Here is a 13,791-nt window from a genome sequence, read left to right as displayed (position 1 = left end):
TCAAAAACTGAAAAATTGGGCGTGCAAAATTATTCAGCCCCTTTACTTTCAGTGCAGCAAACTCTCTCCAGAAGTTCAGTGAGGATCTCTGAATGATCTAATGTTGACCTAAATGACTAATGATGATAAATACAATCCACCTGTGTGTAATCAAGTCTCCGTATAAATGCACCTGCACTGTGATAGTCTCAGAGGTCCGTTAAAAGCGCAGAGAGCATCATGAAGAACAAGGAACACACCAGGCAGGTCCGAGATACTGTTGTGAAGAAGTTTAAAGCCGGATTTGGATACAAAAAGTTTTCCCAAGCTTTAAACATCCCAAGGAGCACTGTGCAAGCGATAATATTGAAATGGATGGAGTATCAGACCACTGCAAATCTACCAAGACCTGGCCGTCCCTCTAAACTTTCAGCTCATACAAGGAGAAGACTGATCAGAGATGCAGCCAAGAGGCCCATGATCACTCTGGATGAACTGCAGAGATCTACAGCTGAGGTGGGAGACTCTGTCCATAGGACAACAATCAGTCGTATATTGCACAAATCTTATATCAAAGTCCAGACCTGAATCCAATCGAGAATCTGTGGAAAGAACTGAAAACTGCTGTTCACAAATGCTCTCCATCCAACCTCACTGAGCTCGAGCTGTTTTGCAAGGAGGAATGGGAAAAAATTTCAGTCTCTCGATGTGCAAAACTGATAGAGACATACCCCAAGCGACTTACAGCTGTAATCACAGCAAAAGGTGGCGCTACAAAGTATTAACTTAAGGGGGCTGAATAATTTTCAAGGGGGCCGAAAGTTCAAGGGGGCCGAATACTTTCGCAAGGCACTGTATTCCCTATTTAGTGCACTACTGTTGACCATGGACCATAGTCCAAAGTAGTGCACTACATTGGAGTTAGGGTGTAGTTTGGGATGCAGTCCTGATGTTGTACAGTATTCTAATGGGTAGAGTGCCATGTTTCTCCTCACCGCAGTGCCTAACTTGAGTCCTGAGGACACACACGGAAACAGTACTGTAACCATGGGCAATAACTTTCAGGAGACTCAACCTGGGTCAGTGTTAGGACAGAGTGTCCCCCCCCCCCCCCCCCATACCATGTGACTTGATCAGGAAATACTCTGGCCCCGTTGTTATTGGCTATTACTAGGGCCTGTTGTTATTGGCTATTACTAGGGCCTGTTGTATTGATTTATTTTAGCACGTTACAAAATACAATACAAATTCAACAATTTACAAATACATTTTCAAGAAAAAAACGATCACATTCCTCAGCAAGGTGGTCCCCATTCAACATGTTGAACTGCCGAGAGGCCCCAGAACATCCTGTTGTAGAGAACTCTGTAGGTTGTTCCATACATGGACATCCTGTTGTAGAGAACTCTGTAGGTTGTTCCATACATGGACATCCTGTTGTAGAGAACTCTGTAGGTTGTTCCATACATGGAATGCAAAGAAACTAAAAGCTGATTGATTTGACTCTCTGATCTGATTAGGTTAGGGAAAACTCCTGTCTCTCCCATCTCATTGTGTAGGAGTCTGAACAGTGAATGCAGGTTCTGTGGTAACACTCGGAGCACTGCGAAAGGACCGCAGGATACCTCGGCATGGTAATAATGCCTTAAAGCAATTCTCCGTCATGAATCCCAAGGTATCTAGTCTAGCTATAACATCATAGACCAGGAAGAAACACAATGTCCTGACCAATGGGTAAAAGCAGCAGGTGGTCACGTGATCACCTGCTGGGTGTCGACGAGCGGTGCGATTCGTTCGAGAAATGGAACAGAAAATGATGATCTGTTCAGAGGCAATAGGACGGTCACCCGCTGCTTTTAATGGTTGGCACAGTGTGTTTAGACCTTAAGGTTTTCGCTACTAGTGATTTTGGTAGGCAGGCTACTGTTGGTAGCTCCTATGGGGTCTTGGTGTACCATATTGTCAACCTGTGGTTGTTGACATGGACATTTTAAATAATAATGTTTGTGTATTCTTGCTGATGATATGGGTGTCATGCTTTCAATATGTTACTTGTTTGTAATGCAATGAATGCCCTTTAGTGTAATAGAAAGTGTTACTGGGTTTCACCTCTCTCTCTCTCTCTCTCTCTCTCTCTCTGAAACTGTTGTTCATATCATTGTGATATTTTTCTAGTTACCTTTGTCAGTATTTGGTTTTGAAAAAGTTTCCCATTTTACCAATTTTTATCCAGCTGGTGTTTTTAATTTGTCTTCTCTCAGCACGGTAACGTCTCTCTCTCTCTCTGTGATGACTAACATCTCTAGCACACTTTGAGAAAACTGGTGTTGGTGACGACATCTATTGAATTACGTTTTCAATCAGAACTCTTTTACCTCACATTACAGTACCAGTCAAAAGTTTGGACACAGCTAATCATTCAAGGGTTTTTCTTTATTTGTACTATTTTCTACATTGTAGAATAATAGTGACGACATCAAAACTATGAAATAACCCATATGGAATCATGTAGTAACCAAAAAAGTGTTAAACAAATCAAAATATATTTTATATTTGAGATTCTTCAAAGTAGCCACCCTTTGCCTTGATGACGGCTTTGCACACTCTTGGCATTCTCTCAACCAGCTTTTCATTCACTCATCCCAAACCATCTCAATTGGGTTGAGGTCGGGTGATTGTGGAGGCCAGGCCATCTGATACAGCACTCCATCACTCTCCTTCTTGGTCAAATGGGGTCATTGTCCTGTTGAAAAACAAATGATAAGCGCAAACCAGATGGGATGGCGTTTCCCTGCAGAGTGCTGTGGTAGCCATGCTGTTTAAGTGTGCCTTTTGAATTCTAAATAAATCACTGACAGTGTCACCCCCACAGCATCACACCTCCTCCTCCATGCTTCACGGTGGGAACCACACATGCAGAGATCATCCGTTCAACTTCTCTGCGTCTCACAAAGACCACAGCGGTTGGAACCAAAAATCTCACATTCTTGGGCTGCAATTTCTGAGACTGATAACTCTCTAATGAACTTATCCTCTGCAACAGAGGTAACTCTGTGTCTTCCTTTCCTGTGGCGGTCCTCATAAGAGCCTGTTTCATTAATAGTGCGACTACACTTTAAGAAAGTGTCAAAGTTCTTGAAATGTTCCGGATTGACTGACCTTCATGTCTTCAAGTAATGATGGACTATCGTTTCTCTTTGCATATTTGAGCTGTTCTTGCCATAATATGGACTTTGGTGTTTTGCCAAATAGGGCTATCTTCTGTATATCACCCCTACCTTGTCACAACACAACTGTATCAAACGCATTAAGAAGGAAAGAAATTCCACAAATGAACTTTTAACAAGGCACACCTGTTAATTGAAATGCATTCCAGGTGACTACCTCATGAAGCTGGTTGAGAGAATGCCAAGAGTGTGCAAATCTGTTATCAAGGCAAAGGGTGGATACTTTGAAGAATCTCAAATATAAAATATATTTTGATTTAACACTTTTTTGATTACTACATGATTCCATGTGTGTTATTTCATAGTTTTGACGTCTTCGCTATTATTCTACAATGTAGAAAAATCATAATTTTTTAAAATAAAGGAAACCCCTTGAATGATTAGTTACTGTACATGAAGACTAGGTGTATGTATGATGTGTCAGACGCTGCATTCAGTCACACACGATCACACACCTCCTTGTTTAACACAGTCTTCTACCAGTCTCCGATTTCAACTCACAGGGAAGTTCAGTTGGTATTCTTTGTCAGATTATTTGTGTTACTTTCTCTTCTAATTGGTGTACTTTTGAGTGTCCATGTTTTTGTTTTCACCCTGTACTCTCCACACTATCAACATTTCTTTGCCGTCTGTCAATTGTAATAAAATGTTAATTGCAACCCATACCTTCATACCGCATATTTATTTCATGCCCTACCAACCCATACCGTTCCCTACCAAACCATACCGTTCCCTACCAACCCATACCGTTCCTTACCAACCCATTCCGGCCCCTACCAACCCATACCGTTCCCTACCAACCCATACCGTTCCCTACCAACCCATATCGTTCCTTACCAACCCATTCCGGCCCCTACCAACCCATACCGTTCCCTACCGACCCATACCGGCCCCTAACGACACATACCTTCATACCGCATATTTATTTCATGCCCTACCAACCCATACCGTTCCCTACCAACCCATACCTTCATACCGCATATTTATTTCATGCCCTACCAACCCATACCGTTCCCTACCAACCCATACCGTTCCCTACCGGCCCCTAACGACACATACCGGCCCCTAACAACACATACCGGCCCCTACCAACCCCTGCCAGCCCATACCGACCCATACTAGCCCTTACCAGCAACCAACCTATACCTTCAGGCATGACTTGTGATATTGATTTGTCAGTTGTGATTAATATATTGCTAAGCAGTTTAAAGCTAAGGTAAGGCTAGACGAGACATTGTTTGATTGAAGCAAAAGGATCGTCAGAGAAGACTGAAGTGACAGAGAGATCTGGGCCTGTATTTAGTGTTGAGTACTAGTGCTGATCTAGGATCAGGTCCCCATTCTTGTTGATTATTGATTTTAAAAGGTTAAACTGATTCTAGATCAGCACTCCTCCTGTGAGACTGAATTACAGGCCCTGTTGTGACTCCATCTGAGTCTCTCAAACCCCAGCAGGTTAGAGAGGGACATTGCTGTACAATGTTTTTATTTATTTATTACATTAATTATGATTTTGGAGCATATTTTCTTCCTCGTCACAATAAAGCACCTTTTTAAGAAAATAAGAAGTCGTGTTTTTTTTTTTGTACTTTTTTTTTCTCAATTGATTGATAAGCCCTTGGCAAGTTGAATCGGTTTTCACTAAATGACGGACGAAATAAGTACAAAAGATTATCAACACCTGCTCTTTGCATGACCGACTATCCAGGTGAAAGCTATGACCCCTTATTGATGTCACTTGTTAAATCCACTTCAATCAGTGTAGACCACAGGAGGTTGGTGGCACCTTAATTGGGGAGGGCAAGTTCGTGGTAATGGCTGGAATGGTATCAAGTACTTGAAAGACGATGTTTCCATGTGTTTGATGCCATTCCATTACAGCCATTACTATGAGCCGTCCTCTCCTCAGCAGCCTCCACTGGCAAAGATGAAGAGGAGGAGACGGGTGTAAGAAGGAATTTTAAGTCTTGAGAAATGGGTTGTGTTGTGTTGTGTTTGTGATTGGGCAAGACAAAATATTGAAGTACCTTTTTGAACAGGGTATGGTAGTAGGTGCCAGGCACACCAGTTTGTCAAGAACTGCAACGCTGCTGAGTTTCCTGTGTAGATCAAGAATGGTCCAATGGACATCGAGCCACATTGACAGAACTGGGAAGCATTGGAATCAACATTTTAAAAAAAAATCTTTATTTAACTAGGCAAGTCAGTTAAGAACAAATTCTCATTTTCAATGACAGCCTAGGAACAGTGGGTTAACTGCCTGTTCAGGGGCAGAACGACAGCTCGGGGATTTGAACTTGCAACCTTCCAGTTACTAACCCAACGCTTTAACCACTAGGCTACCCTGCCGCCCCCAACATGTGCCACCATCCCCGTGGAACGCTTTGGACACCTAAGAGTTCATGACCCGACTAATTGATGGGGAGGCAACTCAATATTAGGAAGAATCTTAAGGGCAGAGTGGGGAGTTGAGGGACTGCACGGTTACACAGTGCCAGCTTGATGTGTTTTTGTCGACTAGAGTCAGTGGTACCCAACTCTACATTGTCTAATACTTACGTGACCCATGGAACACAGTAAATAATATAATATTTAATGAGTGCATTTCCCCACACTCGATGCTCATAATTAGTACAGATATTTGGTAGTAACGGTTGAATAAAAAAACATTTGATTAACTGTGAATTACTGACACCAACTGATAGCACAAACAATTCATTTGTTTTCTTAATTTATCAGAGATTGCATTTTCCCAGGACAAATTAAACATGTACATATTATACTTGGTTGATATCACATACAGTGCATTTAGAAACTATTCAGACCCCTTGACCTTTTTCCACATTTTGTTAAGTTACAGCCTTATTCTAAAAGGGATACCATTTTTTTTTGTTCTCATCAGTCTACACAATACCCCATAATGACAAAGCAAAAACAGGTTTTTAGATGTTTTTGCAAGTTTGTTACAAATAAAAAAAACTGATCACGTTTACATAAGTATTCAGACCCTTGACTCAGTACTTTCTTGAAGTACCTTTTGGCAGTGATTACAGCCTCGAGTCTTCTTGTGTAGGACGCTACAAGCTTGGCACACATGTTTTTGGGTAGTTTCTCCAGTTCTTCTCTGCAGATCCTCAAGCTCTATCAGGTCTCTCCAGAGATGTTCGATCGGGTTTAAGTCCGAGCTCTGGCTGGGCCACTCAAGGACATTGAGACTTGTCCCGAAGCCACTCCTGCATTGTCTTGGCTGTGTGCTCAGAGTCATTGTCCTGTTGTGCTCAGAGTCATTGTCCTGCCTAGTCTCCCAGTCCCTGCCGCTGAAAAACATCCCTACAGCATCATGCTGCCACCACCAGGCTTCACCGTAGGGATGGTGCCAGGTTTCTTCCAGACGTGACAAAGAGTTCAATCTTGATTTCATCAGACCAGATAATCTTGTTTCTCATGGTCTGAGAGTCTTTAGGTGCCTTTTGGCAAACTCCAAGTGGGCTGTCATGTGCTTTTTACTGAGGAGTGGCTTCCGTCTGGCCACTCTACTATAAAATCCTGATTGGTGTAGTGCTGCAGAGATGGTCTGGAAGGCTCTCCCATATCCACAGAGAAACTCTGGAGCTCTGTCATGGTGACCATTGAGTTCTTTGTAACCTCCCTGACCAAGGCCCTTCTCCCCTATTGCTCAGTTTGGCTGGGGGGCCAGCTCCAGGAAGAGTTTTGGTGGTTCCAATCTTCTTCAATTTAAGAATTGGGCTCCCGAGTGGCGCGGCGGTCTAAGGCACTGCATCTAAGCGCAAGAGGCATCACTACAGTCCATGGTTTGAATCCAGGCTGTATCACATCCGGCTATGATTGGGAATCCCATAGGGCAGCGCACAATTGGCCCAGCGTCGTCCGGGTTTGGCCGGGGTAGGCCGTCATTGTAAATATGGGGCGGCAGGTAGCCTAGTGTTTGGAGCGTTGGGGCAGTAACCGAAAGGTTGCGAGATCAAATCTCTGAGCTGACAAGGTAAAAATCTGTCTCCCCCCCGAACAAGGCAGTTATCTCACTGTTCCTAGGCTGTCATTGTAAATAAGAATTTGTTCGTAACTGACTTGCCTAGTTAAATAAAGTTTACATTTAAAAAAATAATGATGTAGGCCACTGTGTTCTTGGGGACATTCAATGTTGCAGAAATTTTTTTGTTACCTTTCCCCAGATCTGACACAATTCTGTCTCAGAGCTCTAGGGACAATTCCATCGACCTCATGGCTTGGTTTTTGCCCTGACATGCACTGTCAACTCTGGGACCTTTTCATATAGACAGGTCTGTGCCTTTTTAAATCATGTCCAATCAATTGAATTTTCCACAGGTGGACTCCAATCAAGTTGTAGAAACATCTCAAGGATGATCAATGGAAACAATGGGTGCACCTGAGGTCAATGTCGAGTCTCATAGCAAAGGGTCTGAATACTTATGTAAATAAGGTCATTCTGTTTTTTTTGTTTTTTTTTAACAAATTAGAAAACATTTCTAAACCTGTTTTTGCTTTCATTATGGGGTATTGTGATGTCATTATGGGGTATTGTGATGTCATTATGGGGTATTGTGATGTCATTATGGGGTATTGTGATGTCATTATGGGGTATTGTGAGGTCATTATGGGGTATTGTGAGGTCATTATGGGGTATTGTGTGTAGATCGATGAGGGAAAACATTTCTTAAATTAATTTTAGAATAAGTCTGTAACGTAACAAAATGTGGCAAAAGTCAAGGGGTCTGAATCCTTCCCGAATGCTCTGTATACAACGTGGATATTGATTCATAACAATAAAAGCTGAAACATCTAAGTGCTTCTTTGTAAAAAATAAAATATTGTCTGTTTGTTGGCTTCAAATACTGTTCATTCAATGAATTATCTTAAAATTATCATTTAAATACCTTGATTTAAATAAACTGATTATACAACATGGTGGACATCAAAAAAATTTAAAAAATACAACGATCCAAAATGAAAAGTGTTTTAACAATATAATAATACCGAGTATACAAAAACAATGGTTTGTATAATCCCTGTGATGTGATAGTTTGATAAACTTGTTCATTTGTCACAATTCCCAAAAATACTAGTACAAAAAACTCAAATGGAGTTCTACTGTTACAGATAATCTTCTTGCCTATTCGATAAGCTAATTATAATTAGTTTTCAAAAATCCAGAGGAGGATGTCCTCTGGGCCCAGACCGACCCCTAGCCCCGCCTCCCTCGGGCCCGGTCCCAAACCAACCCCTGGCCCCGCCTACCTCGGGCCAAATCCCAAACCAACCCCTAGCCCCGCCTTCCTCGGGCCCAATCCCAAACCAACCCCTAGCCCCTCCTCCCTAGGACACTTACACATATTCAATCCTTTCAGATCCACTCTAATGCCCTAGGGTGTAGTGGTATAAGGCTGAAGGTCTGTTTGGGACAGGACGATAGTCACAGTGGTGATTATGGCACATTCGGACAGGGATTGTTTTAGGCATCCATGATCATGATGTGTACGAACAGTCCTGCTGAGGGAAGGGGGTCTCCTTCCTTGTTGAGTAGCGGCACATGTCTGTATCCTAAACGGAGAGAAGGTTCTCAGTCAATGAACAGTCAGTGTGTATACAGTACCAGTCAAAAGTTTGGACACCTAGTCATTCAAGGGTTTTTGTCTTTATTTTGTAATATTTTCTACATTGTAGAATAATAGTGAAAATGTCAAAACTATGAAATAACACATATGGAATCATGTAGTATCCAAAAAAGTGTTAAACAAATATTCATATATTTTATATTTGAGATTCTTCAAAGTATGCACCCTTTGCCTTGATGACAGATTTGCGCACTCTTGGCATTCTCTCAACCAGCTTCATGAGGTAGTCACCTGGAATGCATTTCAATGAACAGTTGTGCCTTGTTAAAAGTTCCTTTGTGGAATTTCTTTCCTTCTTAATGTAATGTGTTTGAGCCAATCCGTTGTGTTGTGACAAGGAAGAGCTGGTATACAGAAGATAGCCCTATTTGGTAAAAGATCAAGTCCATATTATGGCAAGAACAGCTCAAATAAGCAAAGAGAAAATACAGTCCATCATTAGTTTAAGACATGAAGGTCAGTTAATCCAGAAAATTTCAAGAACTTTGAAAGTTTATTCAAGTGCAGTCGCAAAAACCATCAAGCGCTATGATGAAATTGGCTCTCATGAGGACCGCCACAGGAAAGGAAGACCCAGAGTTACCTCTGCTGCAGAGGATAAGTTCATTAGAGTTAACTGTCTCTCATGAGGACCGCCACAGGAAAGGAAGACACAGAGTTACCTCTGCTGCAGAGGATACATTTATTAGAGTTAACTGCACTTCAGGTTGCAGCCAAAATAAATGCTTCACAGAGTTCAAGTAACAGACACATCTCAACATCAACTGTTCAGAGGAGACTGTGTGAATCAGGCCTTCATGGTCGAATTGCTGCAAAGAAACCACTACTAAAGGACACCAATGAGAAGAAGAGACTTGCTTGGACATTACACTGGTGGAAATCTGTCCTTTTGTCTGATGAGTCCAAATTTGAGATTTTTGGTCCCAACCGCCATGTCTTTGTTTGACGCAGAGTAGGTGAACAGATGATCTTTGCAAGTGTAGATCCCACCGTGAAGCATGGAGGAGGAGGTGTGATGGTGTGGGGGAACTTTGCTGTTGACACTGTCTGTGATTTATTTAGAATTCAAGGCACACTTAACCAGCATGTCTACCACATCATTCTGCAGCGATACGCCATCCCATCTGGTTTGCACTTAGTGGGACTATCATTTGTTTTTCAACAAGACAATGACCCAAAACACACATCCAGGCTTATCTAAGGGCTATATGACCAAGAAGGAGAGTGATGGAATGCTGCATTTTTTATTTAACCTTTATTTAATTAGGCAAGTCAGTTAAGAACACATTTATATTTACAATGACGGCCTACCCCGGCCAAACCATAACCCGGACAATGCTGGGCCAATTGTGCGCCGCCTGCATCAGTTGACCGGCCTCCACAATCACCCAACCTAAACCCAATTAAGATGGTTTGGGATGAGTTGGACCGCAGAATGAAGGAAAAGCAGCCAACAAGTGCTCAGCATATGTGGGAACTCCTTCAAGACTGTTGGAAAAGCATTCCTCATGAAGCTGGTTGAGATAATTCCAAGAGTGTGCTTGAAATGGGTGGCTACTTTGAAGAATATATTTTGATTTGTTTAACACTTTTTTGGTTACTACATGATTCCATATGTGTTATTTCATAGTTGTGATGTCTTCACTATTATTCTACAATGTAGAAAATGGTGTGTCCAAGCTTTTGACTGGTACTGTAGTTAAAGAGCGAAACAAAGCTTTACAGTCTTGTCATTATGACAGAGACTCTGTTCTCTGTGTCAGAGAGGAGACAATACTTCCCTATCATCTAGTCACACTGACAGGAAAAGCATAGTATGGGCTTTCAGTGTTAGTAGATTAAGAATCGTTTCTATCAAAATAAAGAACCAATGGTTGAGTTTGGACTTTGGAACTTTGGAACGATGACTCTTGCCAGTGTATTAAAACACTGAAGGTACTGTAAGGATCTATTACCAACTCACCCATCTCATCTGGCAAAGGGTATAGCTACTAACTAAACTGTAAACATGTGAATGGCAGGGTATAGCTACTAACTACTAATCTGTAAACATGTGAATGGCAGGGTATGGCTACTAACTACTAATCTGTAAACATGTGAATGGCAGGGTATGGCTACTAACTACTAATCTGTAAACATGTGAATGGCAGGGTATAGCTACTAACTAATCTGTAAACATGTGAATGGCAGGGTATAGCTACTAACTAATCTGTAAACATGTGAATGGCAGGGTCTGAGTACTAACTAATCTGTAAACATGTGAATGGCAGGGTCTGAGTACTAACTAATCTGTAAACATGTGAATGGCAGGGTATAGCTACTAACTAATCTGTAAACATGTGAATGGCAGGGTATGACTACTAACTAATCTGTAAACTGGTGGATGGCAGGGTCTGACTACTAACTCATCTGTAAACTAGTGAATGGTATGAATACTAACTTACCCATCTGTAAACTGGTGAATGGTATGACTACTAACGTACCCATCTGTAAACTAGTGAATGGTATGACTACTAACGTACCCATCTGTAAACTGGTGAATGGTATGACTACTAACTTACCCATCTGTAAACTGGTGAATGGTATGACTACTAACTCATCTGTAAACTAGTGAATGGTATGACTACTAACTCATCTGTAAACTAGTGAATGGTATGACTACTAACGTACCCATCTGTAAACTGGTGAATGGTATGACTACTAACTCATCTGTAAACTAGTGAATGGTATGAATACTAACTTACCCATCTGTAAACTGGTGAATGGTATGACTACTAACTTACCCATCTGTAAACTGGTGAATGGTATGACTACTAACGTACCCATCTGTAAACTGGTGAATGGTATGACTACTAACTTACCCATCTGTAAACTGGTGAATGGTATGACTACTAACCTACCCATCTGTAAACTGGTGAATGGTATGACTACTAACTTACCCATCTGTAAACTGGTGAATGGTATGACTACTAACTTACCCATCTGTAAACTGGTGAATGGTATGACTACTAACCTACCCATCTGTAAACTGGTGAATGGTATGACTACTAACTTACCCATCTGTAAACTAGTGAATGGCAGGGTATGGCTACTAACTTACCCATCTGTAAACTGGTGAATGGTATGACTACTAACTTACCCATCTGTAAACTGGTGAATGGTATGACTACTAACGTACCCATCTGTAAACTGGTGAATGGTATGACTACTAACGTACCCATCTGTAAACTGGTGAATGGTATGACTACTAACTTACCCATCTGTAAACTGGTGAATGGCAGGGTATGACTACTAACGTACCCATCTGTAAACTGGTGAATGGTATGACTACTAACTTACCCATCTGTAAACTGGTGAATGGTACAGTGAACTGTCCGACGAAGTCATTATCAGTAACAGAGTCGTGGTCCTCGACCACAAAACGGACCAGGGCCAGCTCTGGCACGTACACATCAAACTTAAAGTTCTCATTCCACATCGGGTTGAAACCTGAGCAGTCCAAAAAAAACAAGAAAGCACCCTATTACACATTGGTAGAAACATCTGCTAGTTAAATGAGCATTGTTGAATTCGGGTCAGAACAGTGTCACTTGCTAAGCACTTTGGGTGTGTGAATTCTCATACCATTGTTCCCGATGTACGGCGTCTCTTTATCTGCGGTGTCAGCAGGCACCCCGTGTATCTCCACTTTGACCAGCGCGTCCACAATGGATGTCTTTTTCTGGTTCACTTTTGGAAGCTGCTGGGCTGAGATGATCTGGGAATGACAAAGGGGAAAACGACTACATGGTCAGCGTTTTCGTCATCATCAATGTGGAAACGTGGTCATAAGAGAGTGAACGTTGATAACACACAAGCTACTGTATATATGACAAAAAAAATAAAATTTTATTCGTCACATTGCTTGGTAAAACAACGTATAGATTAACAGTGAAATGCTGACGTATGGGTCCTTGGTAAACAACGTGTAGACTAACAGTGAAATGCTGACATATGGGTCCTTGGTAAACAACGTGTAGACTAACAGTGAAATGCTGACGTATGGGTCCCTTGGTAAACAACGTGTAGACTAACAGTGAAATGCTGACGTATGGGTCCTTGGTAAACAACGTGTAGACTAACAGTGAAATGCTGACGTATGGGTCCTTGGTAAAAAAACGTGTAGACTAACAGTGAAATGCTGACGTATGGGTCCTTGGTAAACAACGTGTAGACTAACAGTGAAATGCTGACGTATGGGTCCTTGGTAAACAACGTGTAGACTAACAGTGAAATGCTGACGTATGGGTCCTTGGTAAACAACGTGTAGACTAACAGTGAAATGCTGACGTATGGGTCCTTGGTAAACAACGTGTAGACTAACAGTGAAATGCTGACGTATGGGTCCTTGGTAAACAACGTGTAGACTAACAGTGAAATGCTGACGTATGGGTCCTTGGTAAAACAACGTGTAGACTAACAGTGAAATGCTGACGTATGGGTCCTTGGTAAAACAACGTGTAGACTAACAGTGAAATGCTGACGTATGGGTCCTTGGTAAACAACGTGTAGACTAACAGTGAAATGCTGACGTATGGGTCCTTGGTAAACAACGTGTAGACTAACAGTGAAATGCTGACGTATGGGTCCTTGGTAAACAACGTGTAGACTAACAGTGAAATGCTAACGTATGGGTCCTTGGTAAACAACGTGTAGACTAACAGTGAAATGCTGACGTATGGGTCCTTGGTAAAACAACGTGTAGACTAACAGTGAAATGCTGACGTATGGGTCCTTGGTAAACAACGTGTAGACTAACAGTGAAATGCTGACGTATGGGTCCTTGGTAAACAACGTGTAGACTAACAGTGAAATGCTGACGTATGGGTCCTTGGTAAACAACGTGTAGACTAACAGTGAAATGCTGACGTATGGGTCCTTGGTAAACAACG

General features: G+C 41.8%; 1 protein-coding gene and 1 long non-coding RNA gene across 3 annotated transcripts in view; one reads left to right on the top strand and one right to left on the bottom strand.

Moving 5' to 3' along the window:
- The first annotated feature begins 795 nt into the window (after positions 1 to 795).
- LOC118965576 lies at positions 796 to 2,001 on the top strand. The gene is made up of 2 exons (XR_005052986.1): positions 796 to 1,392; positions 1,435 to 2,001. It is a non-coding gene; the product is annotated as an uncharacterized LOC118965576 (long non-coding RNA).
- Positions 2,002 to 7,847: 5,846 nt separating this feature from the next.
- The window catches only part of LOC110530835 (1-phosphatidylinositol 4,5-bisphosphate phosphodiesterase delta-1), a 45,607-nt gene continuing 39,663 nt past the window's right edge, over positions 7,848 to 13,791 (bottom strand). For both annotated transcript variants that reach the window (XM_036986605.1, XM_036986604.1), the window contains exons 14-16: positions 12,485 to 12,617; positions 12,200 to 12,349; positions 7,848 to 8,786 (exon numbers count right to left, since the gene is read on the bottom strand). In XM_036986605.1, the coding sequence (XP_036842500.1) occupies positions 8,698 to 8,786; positions 12,200 to 12,349; positions 12,485 to 12,617 (372 nt within the window). In that variant the 3' untranslated portion in view covers positions 7,848 to 8,697. The remainder of the gene's footprint in view (positions 8,787 to 12,199; positions 12,350 to 12,484; positions 12,618 to 13,791) is intronic.

This window comes from Oncorhynchus mykiss, chromosome 8, assembly GCF_013265735.2.
Source record: "Oncorhynchus mykiss isolate Arlee chromosome 8, USDA_OmykA_1.1, whole genome shotgun sequence".
NCBI lineage: Eukaryota > Metazoa > Chordata > Actinopteri > Salmoniformes > Salmonidae > Oncorhynchus > Oncorhynchus mykiss.
This window is presented reverse-complemented; position numbering and strand designations above follow the sequence as displayed.